This window comes from Geospiza fortis, unplaced genomic scaffold (assembly GCF_000277835.1).
Source record: "Geospiza fortis unplaced genomic scaffold, GeoFor_1.0 scaffold557, whole genome shotgun sequence".
Taxonomy (NCBI): Eukaryota; Metazoa; Chordata; class Aves; order Passeriformes; family Thraupidae; genus Geospiza; species Geospiza fortis.
In genome coordinates this window covers 696189-720780 of record NW_005054526.1, presented here as the reverse complement: position 1 = coordinate 720780, position 24592 = coordinate 696189, and the positions used below count along the sequence as shown (strand labels likewise).

At 36.4% G+C, this 24592-nt stretch overlaps 1 protein-coding gene across 1 annotated transcript in view; it reads right to left on the bottom strand.

The window, feature by feature from the left end:
• Positions 1-1475: 1475 nt before the first annotated feature.
• The window catches only part of PIK3R1 (phosphoinositide-3-kinase regulatory subunit 1), a 54329-nt gene continuing 31212 nt past the window's right edge, over positions 1476-24592 (bottom strand). The window contains exons 4-15 of the mRNA XM_005429139.2: positions 23717-23848; positions 22643-22844; positions 22368-22447; positions 12402-12504; positions 11586-11684; positions 11279-11459; positions 10704-10829; positions 9568-9710; positions 9128-9304; positions 8962-9030; positions 6467-6637; positions 1476-6027 (exon numbers count right to left, since the gene is read on the bottom strand). Coding sequence (XP_005429196.1) covers positions 5838-6027; positions 6467-6637; positions 8962-9030; positions 9128-9304; positions 9568-9710; positions 10704-10829; positions 11279-11459; positions 11586-11684; positions 12402-12504; positions 22368-22447; positions 22643-22844; positions 23717-23848 — 1673 coding nt within the window. The 3' untranslated portion in view covers positions 1476-5837. The remainder of the gene's footprint in view (positions 6028-6466; positions 6638-8961; positions 9031-9127; positions 9305-9567; positions 9711-10703; positions 10830-11278; positions 11460-11585; positions 11685-12401; positions 12505-22367; positions 22448-22642; positions 22845-23716; positions 23849-24592) is intronic.

The window sequence follows — 24592 nt, the reverse complement described above, 5'->3', positions numbered from 1 at the left end:
TGCTCTCCTTGCCCCTGCCCTTTTGTGCCCAGCTGCAGCCCTGGGAGCACCTGTTGGTCCATGCAGAGCCACAGAAACAGCAACAGTGAATTTCAAAACCTCCCTCCCCTTTTTGGCTTCATGGCTCAAATAGATTTGTGTGAAGTTACTCGCACACAACTTTGCACGAGTCAAGCAACTTTGGGAGAAAAAGTCCCAGCCCATGAGCATTCCCAAGCCTTTAAAAATATCACACCCATTTGTATCTGCACAAACATAGATTTAAGCAGTTTTCCTATGCTTCTGTGACCATCAAAGCTTAGCAAGAAAGCAGAGAGGGAAAATAGGGAAGCATTTATCTGCGGACTGTAAAAATAGAATGGCATTTTTGCAAATTACTTTTCTAGTCTGCCAAGTGATTTCTATACAATGTATGACACTGGCAGGAAATCTGCCAGTCCATAGATTTTTCTGGATTATGATCCATCAGTCTTAATTTCTCTCCAATAGATGATGATAGATAACATGATTCACCACCTACCTCACCTTATTTTTCAGTGATGACTCTGTGGCTGCAGAAGCGTTTGTGGTCCCCAACAATGGTTCAGGGGGCAGGAGTGAGATAAACTCAGTGTTAGTATAAAAGTGTCAGTCTTCTGAGAAAAACTGCAACAGATACAAGTGCTGGAGGTCTAGCCCCTCTTGTTATTAAGCAGGCTGAAATACAGTAATAGCCCTTAGTTTAAGTTTCTTGTAAGAATCTCTAAGGGCTAGTGACAATGTTGTAGTTGTTAAAAATTGTTCAAGTTGGGGCTGAATATCTCAGTCAAGGGTATTTCCACATTAGTGTGAGCAATATGCAAGCAAAGTTTAGAATGGAAACCTTGGACAGAATGGGAATAGGAATCTCTTTCTTCTTCCACAGCAGCTCTGTGGGCAAGACATGAATGAACTTGAAGAAGTCAGATACCATATACCAATAATGAGGGGAAGCAAACAATATTCACAATTGCCCTTACCCAATCCCCTTCCCCCCATACTTCCTCCCTCTTCTTCAGTCTTATGCTGGGTTTCACAATTAGATGCAGACAGGAAGCTGGTAAATGACTTTCAATTGCAAATGCTGACAGGCTGGCTTCATGGAAATCAGTGACAAAACTCACACTCTTTTCAGAAGAACCATAACTTTATCTGCACTGCAAGAGGCAGATCACAGATCATGAGTATTGTACTGTTTTTGCAATAGTATGAGATGAGCAAAACTGTCATTTTGTCACTGTTTGACAAGACATTATTTTGGAGCTACTCAACTACCTCATTCAGTTCAAAACACAAAATGGCTGTGAGTCAGCTGAAATTATTTGCTCCCTAGTTCCTCTAATAATAAGAGCATTTGGGTATCATTTTCAAAGAAGGTCACATATTGACAGGAAGAGTTAGGCAAGGATGTTGGTAAATAGATATCACGGTCTGTATTGAAGCCCCAACAAATGAACTGCAGTTTCAAAACAACCTTTATTCTGCTTGAAGACTTATTACAATTTTTAAAGCAACTCAAAAACAAGACACAGCTCCATCAACTCTACAGCTTGAACAAAATTTTAAGGAGGCATGTTTTCACTGTTGCCTTGTAAAGGCAATTTACAATCTGCTTTACTCTCCACCTCCTCAAAGACAAATTTAAAACAAAGCAATCTCAATGTTTTAAAGACATGTAACAGAACAGAGCTTTATTTTCAAAAAACAAGAATAAAAAAAATAGCAGCATCTTGGGCAGCTAATGCAATCTCATCAGGACAAGTGCAATGTAACCTCACTAACTCCTACCGTTTAGTTTCAACTGCAGTAAACAGAACATGACTCTACATAAAATGTTGCACTTTGTAACCTTGTCCCATGGGAGGCATTATGCTTTGAGCTGCCCATTTCTAAAGTGACCCTGAAAAAAACCAGTATCAGGATTCACTTTCCCAACTTAATACCATGCATAGCAAAAGCACTGTGTGAAAATCGGCAGTTTTCCCCATAAGAAGCATCTGAATGTTTTCCCAAGCATTATTATTTCATTGCCAATTACAAGACAAAGCCATTTTTTCACTACAGAACAGTTGACACCAAATAGAAAATCTGAAGATTTGGTTTTACAGATTGCTTGACAAGATAACGGAACCATACAGACAAGCTTTTTTTTTTTTCCTTTTTTTTTTTTCTTTAAAGAAACTATCCAACAACACAGAAACTCAGTTTTCTAACTGTATCTGGAAACATGCTGCACCCACAAAAGTCTAGTGTGCATGTGTGTGTCTTTAAATAAAGTTAATGATATCACTTACTAAATTCAGCAAAATGATCATGTTCTGTGAAAATGCATCTATATTGGGAACTGTTCATACACAGCAAGTGTGTATGAGTATGCACAGATAAGCATCCCCAACCTGCAAATTCATATTTCAGCTGAATGAAATCAGAAACTCCTAATTTTGCCTGTGAGTTTTGGTTCTCTTTGCTATGTCTCATGCCTTTCAAAGGCCTTGTGAAAGAGATGCTGCAGTGCAGCATAACTCAGGGACTCAAAATAAAACGAAAAGTTATGCAAATCAAAAAAAGAAAAAAAAAAGTAACAGAGTAAAGCCCATCCATTGATTATATTTGATGAAAAAAAACTTTGCATCAATAGAAATACAGAAAAACACTGTGTTTCTTTAGTTATATCCCCATGCTTTTTTTTTTCTGTATATAGTAGTCTGAGATCAGATCAAAACTGGAGTGAACAATATGGTACATTAAAGACAAACAACTCTGCAGTGAATAGGGCCTTTGGCAGGACTTAGCTCTGTGCATTAAGGAGGGAGAGAAATGCAGAGGCCACACAATATGTAAGTACCAAAGAAAACCCACTCATGCCAATTTGAGGGCGTAAATGATCCCTGCAAATTGCACAGACCCTGTGTAGGCAGAACATCCCCTTAAGAAGCCCTAAGCATTCATCATTACAACATAGGGCTTATTTCTCATTGTTGCTTGTGCAAGAAAAGCAAGTGTCAAATCTGCACACACACTATTTTTTTTCTGCTACAGCCACACACAAAGAGAAGTTGCACAGCACACAGGAATGAATTATATTCCATACTGGGCTGGGCATGCTAAGGATATGGCCCACTGACATAGCAGGGGTTTTCTTAATATGAGGAAAATTAGATCCAAATGCTTAAACTATGATAAAATTTCTTGACAAATGCTACGTGAAACATCAATTCAGATTACATATATTTTGCCTACAGAGAAAAAATACAATTTTACTCTTAAAATATTTAACATTCAGAAATTAATATATGTCCGAAGAATATCTTGGATTGCTATAAGCGTTAAACTGCTGTATATTGAACTAATCTGTAACTTCAAGCCCAGTAGTATAACTGGCATGCTAGAGTAATTGTTGGTGTTTTTTGTAGTATAAACCAGTTATTAGTATAACAGATTCACATGTTCCTACAGACCTGAAAAAAGTGTGGAATGAGAAGGGAAGGCATGAAGACTAAACTTCTATTCAGGAAAAAGATTCAGAATAATTTTCTAAGTGATGACTATTGTGAAACGATATTTGTTGGATCTTGTTACCTGATATAAATAAGAAAATACACCAATAGGAAAGCTAAGATAACCCACCAAAAAAAAAATAGACCACAAAGTCAAAGTAAAAGCAAAAATCTTAGAGCCTCAGAACTGAAGTAACAATGTAAAAATGAAAAGATAATATAAAGATTAGTGGAAACTGGCAAATTTATTATTATTTCCAATAGCTTATAAAGCATTGCGTACTTTGAAATAAAACACAAGGATCTCTAACCAGAGCTATTATGAGAGAACTCCATGGGTCTCATTCTTTTGATTGTGTGTGCAACTCTCTTTAATAGTAATAAATCTTATCTTTTGCATCTTGGGGGAAGAATAATTTCATATGTTCACTTAGTCAAATCTTCTCCAAGATTTCTCTGAACGTCCTTACTTTATTGATTTGCAACGTGTGAATTTCCTCAGTGGTCAGGACAATAAATAACCATTGCAAACCATTGACAGTGAACTATCTCAGGATTACGGGTAACTCTGTTTTAGTGAGATTTATGTATTTGTTTCCCTTAACTGAACCATGATTTTGTAAGTCTCTGGTGCCCTAAAATTATGGAAGTGTTCACTTTGATACTGCCTCAGCCTACAGACTTTTGAAAATACATATCATAGCCTAATCATTTTTAAAAAATATATTTTCCAGTCTTAACTAGTTCTATATTGTATCCAAATGTTCTCTGTAGAGGTGGAAGGTTTTTTTTCCCCACAATACTAGTACAAAAAACAAACCTAGGCAACAGATTGGAGAAACTTCCTTCATGTGAAATGAAAATACCTTTACAGGCTGACAAAAATTCTGTCACAGGAGGTCAAGAAGTCATTTATTTACTGTGAAGGTGGATTCATTCTGAGATCCAAACTATCTACACTCTACACTGCAGTAGCAAAATATCCCCATTTATTTCTGCAGTCACTATCAAAGAAGGATACACTATTTTCCTTGTCTTCCATATACAAAGACAATCATGATAGAAGTCCAAAATGCTTCAAGAAGCAAATGTAGCATGGTACCGTATTCTAAAGATATCTCTGAAACAGTATTGTTGGACTCAGTGATATTTTGTAATATTCATATAATTTTATAGAACTAAGCAGCTTTGAAGCTTATCAGGCACTGCCCAACAAAGTATTTAGTCAAAAAAATTATGAACTTTTTAAACTTTGAGCTAGTAGCTCAATATTCTATACAATGAAAATTGTAAAATATTTCATAGTTTAAATTTTCAAGCCAACTCTTGCTGGCTGCCTGTACATTAAAACAAAATAAAACAAAGCAAAAAACAAAACAAAACAAACAAGAAAATTATTAACAAAAGTAATCGCCAGGAAGAATATGCTTAGGGAAAAGAAATTAAAAAAAAAAAGAAGACAAGAAAAACAAGCTTAATCTGTAGATATGCTTGAGAGAAGACTACAGCCTAAAGAAAATTCAGTATTGCATAGCATAGTCTAAAAATTCAGCTTTCAGCGAACAGAAAGGGAAAAAAAGAAGCAGTTTGGTATTGACAGTTTCCATCAATGACAGTTAGTCATCCAGTACTATGTACATTATTATACACTGTATGCCATTGAAAATCCTGTTTTCTTCAGTCTTAAATATATTCTTAAAACAGGATTTTTAATCATCTAAACAAAACACTTCCTGGCACTTTGCTATTACAATTACTCTGAACAACATACTGTAACTGAAATCCTTTTAAAGTGTCCCTTAGAAATGAAAGTGCCACTCTGCTACATATCATTCACCAGAAACCAAAATAGAACCACAATGCTGTATGTCTGGATCCACTGAGTGCAGCAACACCATTCCAAGTCAGGTTATGACCACGAAATTCCAATAACTGAATGACACAGACCTCTTATACCTTGTGTCTGGATAATCCAATGTTCTAGCTGGTAAAGCTTCAGAAGTGGTCGTAAACAAGCACCATGCTTAAAGGCCTCTATGTCCCTGCAGGGAGATCAGGTTTGGATTTTTCTCTTGTGTTTTTCTTTTATAATTACAAAAAAAAAAAAAGCACTTCAGATCACAAACATACATTCACAGCATAACACCGTGATCTCTCCCACTGCAGTTGTGAAGGAAATCTTTAGTTCCATCTGAAGACAAATAGCTTTGATACTGAAAATTCTTGAGTAAAGCTGAAAGGAGCCTTTTCTCTCCAGAGGCCTCAATGTTGCCAAATAATTTCTTTAAAAAAACCAACAAACAACCCAGAGTATCAGGATCTTCATCGCCTCTGCTGGGCATATACTGGGTAGGCTAGCGTGACATTGAGAGAGTCATTGTGCTGCACAAGTGACGTGTGTTGGTAATGTAGCACCAGTTCTTTGAGCGAGTTGTACAAGTTATATGGCTCTGCAAATCCATACCCAGTAGGTGTTTTGTTTATCACACAGTGCTTTACTTCACCATCCACCCTAAAACAAGACAAAACCAAACAATTTTTAGCAAAATTAAGATAGAAAATAAGGTACTAGCAATACATCTTAAGATGCTAGCCAGTACATAGAATTCCACTGTTTTACGGTGGGATAAGGGAAAAACCTATGTTTAGTCCAAATTTGTGAATGTCATCCTAGCTTAGGGAGGAAGGAGATAGGCAGGACTTAGCAGCTCCACAGAAAGGAGAGCACACGTATTTTGGTTTCCCCTCTGAGTGAGGCTCCTCTATGGGAGTGGCAGAGGTTGGAGCTGTGTAGGAAATAGAGCAGCAATAAGAATGGCCTCAGGAGTCCTTGAGCTGCTACTAAGCCAAAAGGTCCAAGAGGAATTGTGCATATGCAAGTGACTATCTGCCCCCAGCTGAAGGTAGCCCCTTGCATAGGGGTTATATCATTCACAAGTTAGGGTACATACACAACAGAGCAGGCATAGCAGCCTTGTTTGCTGCTCTCTCGAACAAGGAATGTTCCATCTCGTTTTCCCCGCAGCAGATTTTCAGCTTGGCTTCTATTGATATTTCCCACATTCCACGTTCTCTCATCATGATGGGGCAAGTCCTCATCATCTTCTACCATAGAGTATTGGCTGTTGGAAAGAAAAAATATGTTTGTGAAACACAGAACAAAATCCACTAATTAAGCAATCCTTATTCCATATTACAGTGGTTAGCAGGATGCCTCCTAGGTAAAACTGGAGATTTAAACTAAGTAATACTGCACCATTTAAACCACTGTATGAAAGTAAAATATAAGCTCCGTTTCTTGTTTTTTTGAAATGTAAATTTTAGGAAGAATATAAAAAGATGATGTGTTATTTTTCAGAATATGCTGTGAGCACTTTAGTACTTCTGCCATTGCTCACTGTTTTGGTAAACAGCAAGCCCAACAAAATCAGTACCGTCTGAGTCAGCTTCATTTCCAAAGATCAGAACACTTGGTCAGCAGTGAAAAATCATGCAATGTATCAACTACAGCTGCTGCCTAGAGAACCTCTGAGCAGTTGCACAGGGAGGCATTAATTATTCATAGGGGAATGGCTTTGTGAAAAGGTGCAAGAAAGCAGTAGAATGCTTTCTCTCTCTCTCTCTCCCCCACCCCACCCTGCCCCTTATAAGGAGATTGTGAAAATAGCATGCAATACATGCTTCTCTACTAAATCAGCCACCAACTATAAAGCTGATTCAGAGTTACAGAGAACCTTCTGAGCTAAAGCCCACCATGAAAAAAGAAGAATCTGGTTCAGCTGTCTGGGTATCACCTTGGAATTCTGCAGTTCCAGAGCTCCCCAATCCCACAACAGTCTGCAGTGGTTGGCCCTGCCTCTCCTGTTCAGCTTGCAATAAGTCTGTGTTAGGCTAATGCATTTATTCTCTCTGTAATAGGCTCTTAATTAGTTTTCCTTGGTCTAAGAAAAGATAACTTCTCACTCATCCATGGTTCTGTTTTTCTGAAGATTCTCAAAGTAGTCTACAGAAACCAGCAATTGCACATGGAATTCTATTTTTCATAGGGAGAAAAGGTTCTTTTTGTTTCAGATGACACTATCTCCAGGTTCCTTATCCCATCACTCTTTTGACCTGCATGACATTCACATACATTCAGTAGTGGCTCTGTTTTCAACCAGCATCTAGAGAAAGCAATTCTTGTTTTCATCCTGCTTATTATATTGGGGAATTTTTTTCTGCAATACAACTTCAGAAGAAAAGCCATATTCTAAAAGTTTAATTTTTCAGGAGTTACCAGACTTGCCAGCAAGGAGTATCAGAGTGAGAGAAAATGAAGATTTTCTTTAAACAGTTTGATTACTATTTTGATGCTACATTAAACCCACAGAGTGTTCTTTGTCTACTGTTTAAGTGATAGGAACATTAATGGGAACTGGTGCCTACCTATTTTACAACATCTCATCTTTGCTAAGACTGAGAAACCAACATGGCTTTAAAATGTGTATGTCATTTTTATCTCCTGCTACTACCACAGTGATAAGCACAATTTCCAGGGTAACAGTAAGAATTTATTTATTAACAATAAACCAAGCCAAATGAAAATAGATATGGACAAGGCCAGAATGCAAGGCAGAATGCACTACAGTCATTGTCAGTCTGCTGCTTTCATATTATATTCAATCAGGCAGCATAAAAGGGATGCATAAGAAACTACATAGGTGGAAAATGTTGATCCAAATACTACTGAGACAATTTTGATTCTTCTATTTGTTCATTTTTCACTGTTACTGTGCTTCAGATATTATTTTGTGTCTTGCTTTTGTTTAAATTTGGCCTATGTTTACACAACCCAATCAGCAACTTTTTGCCTTTTTTCCCAGGAATGAAGTGAAATGTATTCATCAGCCTCTGTCAGAACCTACAGTAAACTAAACTGAAATGACAGAATACTATCCTGCCGATTTCCAGAAAAACAAAACAGACCACAAAACTACAGGATACTCCTCAGCGCATAAAAATTTTTCATCTCCAACAGCAATGTGATACAATGATGTGGTGCTCCTATACTGGATAACATCATGGGACCCACAGATGAGATTTGGAAAAAGCCTGCTCATGCCTAAGAGACCTTCTGAATAATTTATCCATCCATATGACATCTCTGTAAAATACTAAGACCTTATGAACTTAATTTTGCTGGTAAGATAAAAGACATAGGTTACATTTCAGTGCTTTGCTACAGTAACTTGAATATGCACTTCACTGAAAAAAGGAGGAGAGTAGAGGGTGAGACAGTATCCTCTCTAATACTTGCATTATGTAGGCTGTCATGTCTTAGTCATTGTTACTGAAGATCTCGGCTTGAGATTCACTCTTTGTGGTCCAAGACTTAAATATGCCTTATCTCACTTCTGTATTTAGGTGATTTGAAATACCAGAAATATCTAAATCTTTCAATACTTACTCTTCTGCATTTTCATTTCCAAGCCATTCATTTAGCTTCTTTTGCCGAACGCCTTTTTGAGTCAGCCACCTGAACAATAATTGCAAATGAAATTAATTTTTAGTCACAAAAGTTGGGTATCATTAAAAACCAAACAATGTAAAATTTGTTAATTCATGGTACTCACATCAAGTACTGATCTCTTGTCTTCCTCAGCTGTATGAGGTCTGGCTTAATGCTGTTCATACGCTTGTCTATCTCTCTATATTCAGCTGCTTGCTTTTTCAAGTCTTCTTCTAATCTACGCCTGCTGTCCACAATTTCACTTATCCGAGACTTCAGTTTTTCATAGTTGTGCATGATTCTAGATGGAACAATATGGCAGGTTACACTCTGATTTCATAACTTTATAGTCTGCTATTTAGAGGTATAGACATCTAAGAGAACAGATTCTTTCTCTAGATATAGTTATACATTTTGCCAGTTCACATCTACTCTATTTGAGGCTTCTTTGCTTGCAGCTGAACAATTTAAAACTTGCCATCTTGCTTCAATTTTAGGCAGACCTATACGTGGCATTGTTTTTTCAAAAATCATACAATTTGATACTCAAAATCAAATACTGACCTTTGTATTTCTTTTTCATTTCCTTCCCGTTTAAATTTTTCAATGTATTCCTTACTGTATCTTTCCTGTGTTTGGCACTGCTCTTCAAATATTTTTATTGTTTCATTAAATGCCTCAATGGCTGTTCTTTTCATTTGAATTTCCTGAAAATAAAATAATTGTTATTGCAGTTGGTATCAGATAAAGGGGAATATTTATTTTCTTGTATCACAGAAACACTTCAGGATATTATAGAAGAATTTCCTTTCAATATCCTTTTACCAAAAAGTATTTTGTCTGCTGAGCCTCATGGCATAGAGACAACAGGCCTGCGCAAAAGGTTACCATGATAAGATTTCCATGATGAGGTTTATCAAGAAATAGAACTACTAAAAAAAGAATCACTTACAATCTTTGCTTTGTATAAATAAATTGATGCTTAGAACCTTATGGCAGTGCACTTTGCCCTTTGTATGAACTCAAGTCATTAGAGGCACACCTGGCTTCCTGAAATAAAGGTGGCCTTGACAGGTCTCAGGAGGTTATCTGGTTTACCCTCCTGCCCCTACATACCTAGTTGGTAGCCAGGTCTTAAGTCATTAGTTCAAGTTGGCAGCAATTCTCCAATTTTCTTCAATTCTTTTTAGGTGTATTTCCTGCACACTTTTAAGATGCAGTCTTGATTCTGGGACTTTAAAACTGGACTTTCAGTGGCATGTCAAGGCATGGCTAATAATTGATTAAGCTGAAAGAGGCAGCTTTTTATTCCTGCATTTTGTCTACACATGTCATCTCTTTATTCTGTATAGGTAAACCAGACCCTTCAAAAACTCAAAATAAAATGCAATGCTTCCTTGGAAATGTGCCTTGAAAACTGTAACTCAGCTTGATGAGGTCAGAATGCAGAAGTGGTGTAAATCAAGACAGTTATGTACTGGCTTTGGATGGAGCTGTCAGACTTGGGCAGAAGGTGGCTTAGTTTACAGGTGGTGGCTGTTCAAACATGAGTAAGCAATTGCACTGTTCTGAGCAAGTACATCAGGGCAATGCAGTGGTGGTGGAAGAGAGGAGTAGGAAGATGACAATACAAATTCACAATAATGTTCTTCAAAATCTTCAAAGTTTTCCATTCTCCCTTTGGTTCAAATCCAGCTTACCTGAGATGTTCTTGTATAGTCTTCATAGAGTCTGTCATATTCTCTGCTTTTTTCTTGGAACTGGGTATTATATTCATGTAATTTCTTTCCTACTGCTTCAATGCTATCCTCTTTTACAACTTGATCCTGGAATGATGAGCAGAAAGAAAAATATTCTGTAAGGAAACAATTATATTGCCCTGCTTTTCTGGATAAAACTGCTTAAAAATGCTTGGATAATTACATGGAAATGTGACTCCTCTTTCACCAATATGGAGATACACTAAATGCATAATATGCAAATGAGATAATAATGACAAAAAGGAATTTTGCATTGCAAGTGTACTGAAAATTACATATTTCACCACTGAGTAGGATAATTATTAAGATGTTTATTTCCTAACAGTGTATCTGCATTATTTAAACTTTTAAATATTTACATGCAAAGCATGGAGTTGATTTTAAACAAAAATGTCAGATTTTGTACCCACATGATTTTTTCAGACAGTAACAGAGCTGAAGTTCTTCATGTTTGGCAAGTTTGGCAATAATTTCTCTGTTTTTAAGTGAAATGCAAACAAAATAAACTAAATTACCTGCTGGTACTTAGATACTGGATAGAGTAATTTTACATCCAGTTTAGGATTATACTGGGCTAGAGATTCATTCCGGTAGTGGTTTATTAGCTCGACGACAGAGTTGAATGTTAATGGGTCAGAAAAGCCATATTTTCCATCTCGGTGAAAAATTTTGATTAATTTGTTATTTCCTCCTTTCCTGCAAATAAAGTATATTGAAAAGTTAGGCATGCTTCAAGTACTATTTCCTAAAGAATACTCTGCATTAAGAGCAGTTATTGCATTTGACTATCAAGTATTACAGAGCCAGTGTAACTCGTCTTACCTCAGTGTCAGTGTGTAGTCCCCATGCATTTTGGTTGAAGCATCTCGTACCAAAAAGGTACCATCAGCTGTGTCTCGAAGCTTCTCATTTACTTCTTCTCTAAAATGAAAGCAAAAGTAACCAATCATTTCAATCAGTTCTCACACACTTATTTTTCCACAGTACTCTAAATTAAAATTTGAATGTTTTGAAGTAAGTGTGTTTTAGAAGCCTTCTATGTCTCCATATTAATACCAATATACTATGTATTATACCATATTAATATTAATAAACTATATATTACCTTATTTAACATTGTTAGAGAACAAGTGGGATAAAAAATGGCATACACTGTGCTCTCACTACTGGACAAAATTATTATTCATACAAAGCTCTTTCTGCTTGTTCATACAAGCCTATGCAAGTGGAGCAGCCAGTGCTGGTCTAATATAGCTATATATAGTACAGATAAAAATGTTGCTAATATATGGCACTTGTTAGTCTGACTTGCTGACTGTAGTGCCTACAGCTGAGGTTCTGAATGAAAGACAAGAAGAAAATTCTTTCTTAGTGCTATCTTTTCATGCTAGCATTTCATATAAGTCTTAAAGTAACAGAACAATTATTTTGCATACTACATTCTTAGTGACTGCCAGTAAGTTTTTAGTCATATTTGGAGAAAAACCAACTGTAATATGTTTATGGTGGAAACAATCATAAAATTGCTTTTAAAACTGTGAATTTTCTATACTCAAAGCCTAATACGTGTACACAGAATAGCACAGCAAGAATAGCACAAAGCCAAACATAAGAAATACATGTCTTGAGGTGATTTACCTTGAGATATCCCCCCAGTACCATTCAGCATCTTGTAATGACATGTTGTTATTCATGCTATTGTTAGTTACGGTATTAGGTTTCGGTGGCTTAGGAGGCAGTGCTGCAAATGAAAGGGGGGAAGAAAAGTTGTAACTCACTGAAAACATTACCATATATTCCTTGAAATAACACATTATTACATACATTTTAAAATTCTATGAGTGTGTTAAAAAAAAGAACTGGTTACCAAATAGAGTTGCCCATCATTAACAGAATTTAAAAGACACTACAGGAATCAAGAAATTTGAAAACAAAATAATTCAAAATAAAGTTTTACTGTTTCAAAAAATGATGTTATCTTGCAATAATATATTTTAAGGAAAATACAACACCATACTCAACTCCTGCCCCTGTGAAGAAAGCATTTGAGAAAAAAAAATCTGAAGTTTGCTTTTACCTTCTTTCACCATCTTTGGGTGAACACAAGTAATAAAACATGCCACTTTTTCTTTTATCCTTCTATGTAATGATCTTAGAGGAATGTTGTATTTTCTTACCTAGAAGCTGAGTAATAAAAGATGCAAACCCATAGCAATACAGTATATTTGAAGAAGAAGCAGAGTTTTGAAATCCTCAGCATTCTGTGCAATGATTTTCAAGAAAACCAAAAAAACAAACCCAACAGTTTAAGAAACCCATCTGTGACCAAAATATCCGTTGTGTTAATCTTAGTATCCTACAGAATAAATTGTGTTCCAAATCCCAGGACTGATTAAACCCCCCCCTCCCCCCCCCACTTTTTTCAATGTCAAAGCTGCGTATGTATACCAGTGGGTGCCAGAGAAGATACTGCAGCACTGACTTAGTAACAAGGGGGACTACACTGGAATCAGGATTAAAAATCAACTCAGCTCTTTCAGTTCTCCAGTAAGTACAACATTCCTGTCCTGTATATTATGACCAGGCTGAAAAGACAATGTTTTTAAAGTTGCAAGGAATATCAGGATAGCTGTAATACTTTCATATGATATGAAAAAATGATGCTACAACAGGCATTCAATTAGTATTGCTAGATTTTAAAAATGTTTTTTCCTTAAACAATCCAAGCCAATGGTTTGGAATCACTGTTTCAGGAAATATGAGTGTTACTACAGCATCTCCTTTTAGGCACAGTGTGGAACAGAGAGCAAAAATAGTAATAAAAGAAATACAATTTTTACATGATAAAATAGCAGGACTAAAACTACGTCTGACATAATAAAATCAAAACAGAAACAGCTCAATTCAGTAAAAATTCAATTAAGTAAGCAATCAGGTATTTTAATATGTTAAGATTCTAATTACTACAACCATGCACTAATCCACAATTTTATTCTAATTTATGAAAAAAGGAAACCTATTTGTATCAGTAACAAAGTAAAGAAATCCTACATATCCAGTAAGAATTTTTCAGCAGCTATTGTAAAGACCAAAATTAATTAAGTCTTCTATAATAAGACTGCAGTTTTACCTGGTGGATCCATTTCTATGTAAAACATCAAGTCTGTGCCACAATTTATATCTGTCTTAGGATATTCTATATCCAGTTCTTCCATATTCCAAACAGTATTGTACATTTGTATGAGTTTCACTGAGTAAGCTCAGATACAAGAAAAGAGTCAGGCTGTCTTTGTAATGGTGTCTTGGAATTCATTTTAAAACCTATAAGGGGCTGCACTGTAACCTATTACATCATAATCCTCAGCCAATCATGTCAAAATAATGTCACCAAACCACTCCTGCTTTCTCATTTTGTTCTACATTAATCTTAAAACAATTTCAGTTTTGGGAAGAATCTCTATTTAGCAGAATTGCAATATAAAGCTGGTATTACACGCAAAAGGAGCAAGTGGACTCTCATATTCCTGGCTCATTTTCCTGACTTTGCAGCATGGTACAGTCCAATCCTGGCAGGATGACAAAAGGCTGATATGCTGCAGCACGTAGCTCTTAGACACAGGCACACACAACACTCACACACAGGGCAGCTCCCTTCAGAAGCAGGTTGGTCACATCTCAGGTGCACTCTTCCTGCTTAAATGCCTGAAGCTTGCCATTCAAAAATATTTAAAAGGATTCTAAATCTACTGCACATATTAGAGATGCATTAGAGAAGAGCATGACTGTGTGTGTATATCCATTACACACATTTTACACAAACATACAGAGAGATGTATATATCCACATAATGAAATATGGATTATGTTTTTAAACTCTCCGTACTTCTACTATTTTTATGGGCACATAGGACTGATAGAGTTTATATTATGATAAAAATGTGCTTACTGCAGAGATGTCTTCCTCTTTTATTATTCAAATCAATCTATATTAATTAATTTTGAAATCCAAAAATATTGTCATCTTACATTCAGCTGATTCACTCAAACAATGGAGGAAAGTCATAACTGAGCAAAATCTTCAAAAATGGTTTTGCTGAACACAAAAAAGGCTGTGAGGATACAATAAGATTTAGTCTGCCTTTTCACATAGTTTCTCTGCCCTATTCTCATTGATATATTTATCAAGTTAATTGTTTTTAAAAGCAAGAGTCTCTTGTCAGTGTCTCCTTTGCCCCTTGACTTTAGGTCAGCAGCATACTCCAACCATTTAGAAATATTCTATCTTAACTCCCCTCATCACTGACCATAACTCTCTCTGACCACTTGGAAGAAACATGGACAGAATAGACTATTAACTTCAGAGCAGAATGCTATGTAAAGCAACATACTCACTATAATCTATGGGGGAAGAAAACCAGAGACCAAAAATAACTACAACGAAAACTAGCTGTAGCAACTATCTGTGCCTTACACCTTAAGAAATTGTGGAACAGCTGAAATGTGTTCTATCTCACATTAAAAAAAAATCAACACAATTTATATGATTTCCAAATATTTCACCCTGCACTCCGCCCCTCCTCACCTCCCCACTGTCTGTGCCCATGAGCAGGTTACCCCTTTCAGACAAACATCAACATACAAGAGCATGTCTGGACTACACACACATACAAAAAGATGCAAGCTAGTTTGCTTTGTACATTAAGAAGCTTCATTTTGAAGTAGACTCTCCCCTTCCTGTTGAGGTAGATAAGCTCCGAAGATTCTTTCAATTTCCAAAATGAGAATCACCCCACACATAAGTCTAAATGCTAAACTTCAGGGTTTAACCTACCTGCTACCCAAACAATTAACTTGCCAAGGTAATTATTTAAATTAACCTACAAAGATTTCCTACAAGAACTGCATCGTTGTTTTTAGGTCTCATATGGGATCAGTAATTTTTTTTTATTCCATTGAATAAAGACTTTCAGGAAAAATTACTTCCCTAGAGTTTCACTGGTGGCCAAATCTAGGACTGAACAAACTCGTATAATCAGGTTAGTGCTCAGTTCAGACTAGCCTAGCCTGCAGGCAAGAAAAGACAGAGGAGGCAGATAGGCTATTACCCATTTTGTATATAACCTGGAGAGGTACTGAGTACTAGACTTGAATCCATGTATCTTAAAACTTTTAAAGCTCTACCTGGTAATCAGTTACAGTATAATACTTCCACAAGATGATGAAAAAACCACAGAAATTCAAAATCACTTACTTTGTAAATTATGCATCGCAAATAATTTCTCTTGTAAAACAGTCGAAAATACAATCCAATATTGGTTTCCTCTTATAAAAATCTTCTTTAAAAATAAACCCTAATATCTCCATTTACTAGGAAGCTTCTCTGAAGCAATGAAGAAAAAGCAATTGCTGTGCTTTCCAACTAATGTTCCATAAAACCCCCTAAAAGACTTGTAACTTGCAGTGAGAAAATCCAAGCCTTCTCTCTCAACAGCTTAAACCTCTGTGCTGTGCAGAAGGTATCCACTTACTCTGGTTCATCATTAAAAAGTGAACCTGACTTCAGTACTGTGGAAGAAAAAAAAGAAACCACCACCCTCAGTAGCTTGCACGTCCCTCTCAGATAAAGATCTCAGTTTCATGATTAACTTGGGTAGGTTCAAATATTTGCTGAGCCAGGAATTTCAGCTGGGGGATGGGAGCCAGATTCAAAGTAAAAGTTGTCATCAACTAACAAGTGGCCAATGCAAAGCTAACTTTCTCATTTTAGCTAAGTAAATGAGAAGACCATTGTAAGAAGCTTTAAAATAGTCCCTATCACTGGCTGCTGCATGCAGCATTGAAGATGAGAAAAGCACCATGAACGGCCAAATACAGGAAGTGGCTAACTGCAGAAAAAAAACAGAATAAAAATTTTCCTTGAAAAGAGCTGTATCTGTAGAAGCAGCCTTGTGCAAGCAAAATAGCCTGCCGGCAAGCACAGCATTACCTTGTACATGCTCATGCTGGATCACAAATATAGATGCTGCTTCAAGACCCTTAGTCTGAGGCTGTGAGAATGTTTATCAATTTCCTATATACTAAAAATATATATATAAAAAAAAAAAATCTGTCTGTATCCATGGTGGTTTCCAGTACATCAGGATTGTTCATTTCTTGGGCAGGCAGGTGGGAAAATGGACTGTACAAAAAGGGAGGAGCTAAGGTTAAACCTGTTTTCCTTGCATTAGTGTTTGTTGGAGATCAAAATTGCTAAAAGAACAGAGCAGCAACTGAAGAGCCCACAGAGGTTATCTTCTTTGCCAGTTAAACTTCCAAAAGGAAATAACAAAAGGGGAGGAGGGGACTAATATTTCCCTATCACTTCTTGCAAACAGTGAGAATTTCTAATAAAAACACTGAGAATTTCTTTGAGATTGCTAGTTGCTCATCAAGGCAGTCAAATAGTATAAAAAAATTTTTGCCTTCTTCATACTTCACATACCAAAATCCTCTTACACTATGAAACACCACTTGTACCTAATAATGAAATCCCAAATATCTGCAGTACATTTTGATGTTTTGCACTTGATTGATTGGCTTCATCTATAACAATCCCTTGCTTCCCTAGTTTTAGTCTCTGCCTACTCGAACAATTGTCAGTTCTAAATATAATTTAAATCTGCAGAGTCATAAAGGTACAGCCTACTTCAAGTGGAGATGGAAACCAGTGTTTCTGAACTAATTTAGCTTCAGATAGTACTTTATATACTTTACTGCTAAAATTATAGAAGGATTTGAGAACATTTCTTGGTTTTTAGGACCATAATACAGATGTATACAGTCAGAAGAGAAAAGACAATGCAAACTTGGTTCACATTATCAATTAAAAAAGCACAGATACCCACACAGAGATAATGAGTTCCTCATTATCCTGCAGGAGAGATACAAGTATCTTGTCAAAAAGAGATACTGGCATGCACACACCTGTATTTTCCTTGATATATTGCCAAGTCTTTTCTTTTTATCTAAATTTCAAAATCTTGAGTGGTGTCCATTTCACTTGCAGCCTACTATTCCTTGCAGTCATATTTACAGTGTTCTTCTATTAACACAGCATATTTTTTTCCTAAAATATTATGTCTGAAGGAGGAAAAGAACTTAGCAGTTTTGACAGGCTCCCACATTTTGCACATACATACCTGCACATGGACAAAACAATCTGTAAAAATGCGAATAATGTTGCACGTATTGTTTCACTTTTATAAAATTCTTGCAATTAGTTATTGAGAAACGTAAAGCACTGGCTTGTGTGAAACCTTAAACCAAGGATACAGCATTCCGAAGTATGGTGGTTAGCCAAGCACTGTGGTTTCCGTTAGGTCGGGGATAAAGCCTGGCTTTTATTAGCTTAGAAGGGGAGCCCTCTGCTGGGTAGGACACGGATGCACACGGTCCCCCGGCCGCCGTGGGCACCGCGTCCGCTGTCCCTGGCACTCGCAGCCTTTTGCCTGCTTCAAACCCCGCTCGGCGCTGCTGGCAGTCCAGCCAAGACTTTGACATGATGCAGATAAGTTCTGACAACTGATAGCATTCCTACACATTTGTTTATGTCCCCAGGACACTACTGACAGGACTGTGGTCTTAGGCTAATGCCTGTATCAACAGGCATTGTATCTTTGAGGAGGGATCAAATTCCAGGAGGAACTGGATCAGCCTTCACATTGCCCTGCTCTAGCTATTATGCCACCGCTCTTGTGAATACTTTTTGTAGCCAAAAGCAAAGTTTATGCACCTTGGTGATGCTACCAAGACTTTCACCTCATTCCCAACAAGTGAGCAGTTACATGTAAGGCAGCCTTATTACCTCACTCATTCTTGCATACGATGCTCTGAGTAATAAAAAGTGCTTCTTCAGGCTGCAGTATTTCAGTCTGAGCTGTTATTTACAATGTTACATACAAGCCTGGGAAGCAGGAATAAACTGGGATAGGCAGCCCACACAAAGCAGCTCAGCTCTAGTCAGTGCACAGGCTGTTGGAGGCTTTGATTCATTGATACAAGGCAGCTCTTTGCTGTAGCTCCTCTTCTGCTCTTCACCAGCAGTGCTATGAGCTCCCCACATCCCCTTGCTCTCTCGCCACATCCCACTTCCTCTTTGCCTTCCTTAAACAGACATTATTCTCACACACTCCAGCTCCAGAAAGGAACTCCTGTCTCCCTAAACTCCCCACTCAAAATTACTTTCCAACTTTCTCTGTGTGGCCTGCTTTCGCAGCTACGAGTGTTAAACAGACCCTGTTGCTCTGAGCCCTTACTACACCTACTATGGGCAGCTTTGGGATCTTCATCCAGGGCAAGCCACCTCCAGGGAGAAAAACCAGGAGCCTCTAAGATCCTTGACAATTAACTGAAAAATGACCCCAGTCTTCCATACCTACAAATATAGCCTAATATAGCCTATTTACCTTCACAAGTCTGTATGATGTGTGAGATTCTGTGAGACCTGAGCAGCACTATTTGCTAAAATATAAGTTACAATTAGGATATTTTCTTCTAATAGTACTGTTTTGGATAGCACACTTAGAGGCTTATACTTTGTTTCTCACTGTGCTCTTTAAAGTCTGTGCAGCTGTACATCAAGCTGGGATGTTCAGATGGGATACAAAAATCACCTGCCTTGCTCACCATCTTTTGTCTTTCCTACCGACAAACTTGAAGAATGAAACAAGAATCAGAAAATTGATCTCATTTTTTCCAGCCTTATTTCTCCTGCAACATTACTTGTCTTCATCTGCTACACAAAAATCTACGATTCTATTAATAAGTATTGTTAAAATTAGTATTTTTGTGTAGGACTAAGCACTATTTTAATCCACAAACTAGAATCTATAGTTTGCTGATGAACACCATGACAGTAAAAAATACCCCAATCCACATGTTATGTGGTAAGTCAAGTAATGGTCTAGGAGTAACTATTTTATTCATGTTATGACATCCAAGAAGCACCACTCTAGCTAAAAGATGTCCAACTGAAGATGCCCAATTTAAGATACAAATTTTAAAATACAGTAAGATGTAAGGTCCAGCTGCTTACTTTCTAGTGTTTTCAGGTAACAAGTATAATTAGTGGGTGATGTGGTAAGGAAAAAACCCACAGCTGTGCAAAGATCTGCCTGCTATTCAGATTGGTTATCTCTTAACACCACATTTAATGTATTTATATACTGCATGAGATACCACTAGAACTTCATGCACAGCTTGTTTTAGACAGAATGTTCTCATCTTAACAAAAAGAATTAAGAAGGAAGGAAGCCATCACTCCAGCCTGTGAAAAAGAGAAGAAACCTGGCAGCTCTAGCTTCCCTGTTATCACTTAGTTGTCATGACATTATTTTCAATAAGTAAACTTCTTTCTGCTTAAGACCTCTCTAATTCTCCACTTGTAAAGTTCTATTTAAGACTGTAATTCTCAAAATACTTACATGATAAAGAAGGCATATTTTATTGGGATTTTCTTTTTATTAGAGTCTGTCTAAATAGTCTTTATGGAAAATCAAGCCACTAAAAGCAATAATCTTAAAGACGACAATTCTGAAAAACACATCTTAGAGTGCTTTTTATAGTTCTATGAGAACAATAAAAACAGACCACTCCAGATGTTCAGGTCACTGAATGATATTGGTGTGGAAATGGACGCATGACCTAATCCTGCAAACCTACAGAACATATTAGTAAGATTCAACTTTGGAAAATTAGTCAAACTCCTTACAGGCCTGAGAGCAGAGACTAGCTAACCAGACTACAAAGCCTGAAAATTTGTCTCTGAGGTTTTTTTCCCAGCATATTCGTACATGTGCAAATGTTCTATTAAAAACATTCTACTAGACATGATGGACTTAAATGCACAGGGAAGGAGTTCTATTTTTGTAACAGATCACATGAAAAATCCTAGGACTGTCAAAGTAAACTATTGCATCATGCTATATTAATTAATGCAGAAGTAATATTAAAAACAATCAGGTCTTCCATTATAATTATTAATGTAGTGTCAAATCATGTAAATCTGGTGGATAGAATGGCATTTCTTCAAGCACTCTAATGACACTCTCAAAATGACTAGATTCCTTGTTCTCATTAGTAGTTCTAACATCAACACCTTTCACTTTTATACCTTTCTCACATGAAGCAACTTGGGCAGATAAGCAACCAAGTGATCTCTTAAATGAAACTTATAAAATTCTTGCTTTGAAACGGAAGGAACTGTTGACTCTCTCTTTGTAACCTCCCAACCAGCTTCGAGACATATATATTTACATACTCCAAAGCATTTGCAAACATGTAACTACAAAAATGCTATTAGCTTCAGACTATTAGAATCTGTTTTACTTTTTAGGGCTTGCAACATGTGACAAAGACAATAATTTAACAATTAGCAGCTATTTGCTGATTCTTAGTAAAACATGACAAATACTGTAAGTCTGGACTCTCCTAGTTGTTACAAAGCATTAGGCAGAAAAATACACAGTAGTTCTGGAAATCTCTGTTAACTACTTCACCAAAATTGAACAAAACTAAATAGCAAACTGAAAACAGATCTACACAAAATATAAGGGAAAGTCTCCTAACTAACAGAACTGGCAAGATTAGAAAAGTCTTTCAAACACAGTATTGGGAACAAAAATTTTAGCCATTTAAAATTAATCTTCATTAGCTGATGAAGAGGATTATACAATGTGCCTACCTGAAATACAGGAAATAAAGCACTTTTCTGCTGTGTTCTAGCTCTTCAAAACTTAAGTAATGCTAAAAATCCTACTGCCATGAACTTTATTTTGTTGTTTGACTACAGAGGTGGGAAAGGTATGGGATGTACAATGTTCACCCTTCCCTTTGTTAGATTATTCTCTGTTAATAAGTTGTGAAAGGAATTGCTTTCAGCTAATATGTAAAGTTCTCTGCATTAATAATTTCCTTTGCACATAGTTAGCAACTCTGCCTTGCTTCTACTGAATATTTGATTCAAACCCAGGGATTTTGCATAAATTAGAGGTGTGTTTACTATTTGTTGATTTAATTAGATGCTAACTTACAGAAGCAATACAAGTAGGAACTAACTTTCCTGGATGGGCTCCTAATTTTTTTTACATTATTTATTGATATTGATAAATAAATATTTTGTGTATCTGGATTAAAAAATATGTGTATGTAAATAGTGTCTCCATAGGGTATAGCAAATCTAAGAAAATTTGCCTGGGAGTAAATTGAGAGTTCAATAAAATCCCAAGAATTAGCCCCTCCACCACTGTATGATATGCATTCTACTTGTTTACAGGTCTTCAAAAACTCACAAAATACAATTTGCTGTTTACTGAAAGAGAACAAAAGTCCTAAGGCTGGACAAACTATTGGCACTAAAATTATTTTAATGAAAAATACTATTTCTTATAAAACAAACATTGCACACCACTATAAAACACACAACTTCTGCTTATCTCTGAAATTGTGCACTTTTGTTTTGCATTAAGTTTGATTTAAATAGGAAAAAACTGCAAGCATTTACTGTCATTAAATTAAATTTTAATATTTAAGAGAACATATAACTTTTAAAATTAAAAATATTTTTTACCTGGTACGGGCTGTCTCTCGTTCCATTCACTTGTGATTAAAACCTCTAGGATTTTTATGTGGTGTTCTGTATTATCAGAGCTGCAAGAGATGGATTAGGCAGTAAGAACTAGGAGAAATACACAAGTTTACTTTAAATTATTTAAAAAAATAGAAAGAATTTACCACAACGCCCTCACATCAGAAATAAGGTCAGAAAATTATTTAATTAATCTTATTTTGTATATAACTAATTCATATTTACAGTACAAAGTATGGTAAAGATGACCCACATACCTTGCTATCTGGAATCTGAAAAGCAGAGGGCTGAAAATTTCAGCCAGAGACCTTGCATTCAAGAGATTTTTGCTGGAGGCTTGACAAACTCTGAGGAAATGTTTGAGCAAATACTGGAGTGTGAGCCAATACTGAGGAGGTATATTTGGAGATCTGATCAGTTTCTTCAGCAACTGAGCATATTCCTCTGAGCTCTGCACTTCTGCAAGCAAACAGATAAATGGTTCTTGAAACCAGCACAGAAACATTCAAGTAAAATGAAACTATATGTGGTTCCTTTAAAAACACCAATTTTACAGAAAAAAAAAATCTGTCCTTCATTAGAACCAAAAGATATCTTCTTTTAAAATAAGAAAAATGCTCAGGGAAGAGTAAAGAACAAGTATTTAAAAGTCAAATGGAAACAGATATGCATTTTGGTAAAAACCACAATGTGCTCAGAGTGTACTGGTAGAAGTCTGTCTTGTGTTTAGCGTCACACATGATTGGGTAATTCTGAGATGCACTAGATAAGTCTCACAGGTGCTGTTCTAACTTTGAAGGTTACCAGTAACAATATCCTGTCCTGAGATATATAACAGAATACTTGGCCCATGTGCTGAAAGCTTATAAGCTGTACTTGTTTGAAATGATCACTGTAGATGACGAATCTCACATGCATGTATTTCTCACTTCATAATCTGCAACCCCAATGTAACACAGCACTACATGACCTCTAATACATTTACTTTGTCAGCACTGATAAAAAGTTAAAAATTAGCTTTCTGTATACAGTCCTTGATTTTTTCCCCCAGTTCTTCTACAGTATTTCTACTTACTAAAATGAAGAGAACTGCGTTATCCCTTATATTTTACATTATATTTGCCTAAATAAGTAACCAAATAATGCAGAATAACGTCTAGATCTAAACTGAAACAGTTTTCATAGAAAAGGGTAAAGGTATATTTATGGCTTCTGAGATGCTGCCAGGTTGTGTAGAATTTTTGCTGTTCTGTAACAGCTGTACCACCAGTTATCCAGAATTTTAATAAAAGCCTTTTTGTTTGATATTTGAAATAATTTCATAATCATACCTTGAGATACAGAAATCATGTCACTGTAAACAGCTGCTGGAATGATGGGATTTGGCAGGTCCAGGATATACCTCTTGAGAGCATCTGATAAAGTGTGAATATCAAATGTCTCTAAATCTAATGAAGAGGCATCTAAAGGGAAAGAGCAACATGCTTTTTAGACTTCAGAAAGTGGAAAAAATATACAAGCTCACAACAAGCAAAAATTGCTAACTTACATCTGGTTCATGGGGAACAACTCCTAAGACACCAAAGAACGTCTTTGAGAAGAACAACACACAGAGTTCAACACCATGCCCAGTCCCTTGGCATCTGATGAACCAAATGGTTTCCATAACTGTGTGTGGCCTTCTGCCACATACAATTCAGAGCTGAACTCACAGTAATGGTAGTGACTTGCTGCATCTTGGCAATGTTATGAAACATCAGAATATTTTTAACAGGTCTCTGTTTTATGTGTAAATATTTTGTGTAAGAAGTAAGTACTAATCAAAGGTTTGGCCAAATGCAGCTTCTCTACAAGGAGCTACTTCTATTATGACTAAAAGTTTGATTAACATCTTGGGGATCCGAGTCTGCAAATATTTATGTAAGTAAGTTGAAACAAATATACACGTGCAGAACAGTGTGCTTGGTGTTTTATGCAGCTGTTGAGATTTATCTTGTAAAACCTGATACCCTTCCAGGATAGTTATGACTTGGGATAAGGTTTGGTAGTGTCACATAAAGGACTACTTGTTAGTGTTGGAGCAAAGAATATCAGCAGCAAAAATTAAAATGGGAAAATACAAAAATCCTTATTTAGTGAAAGCAAGGTTAGGGTTCATCCTATAACATGAAACTCTGGCAAAGTCCTAAGTGTATACAAAAAGATCC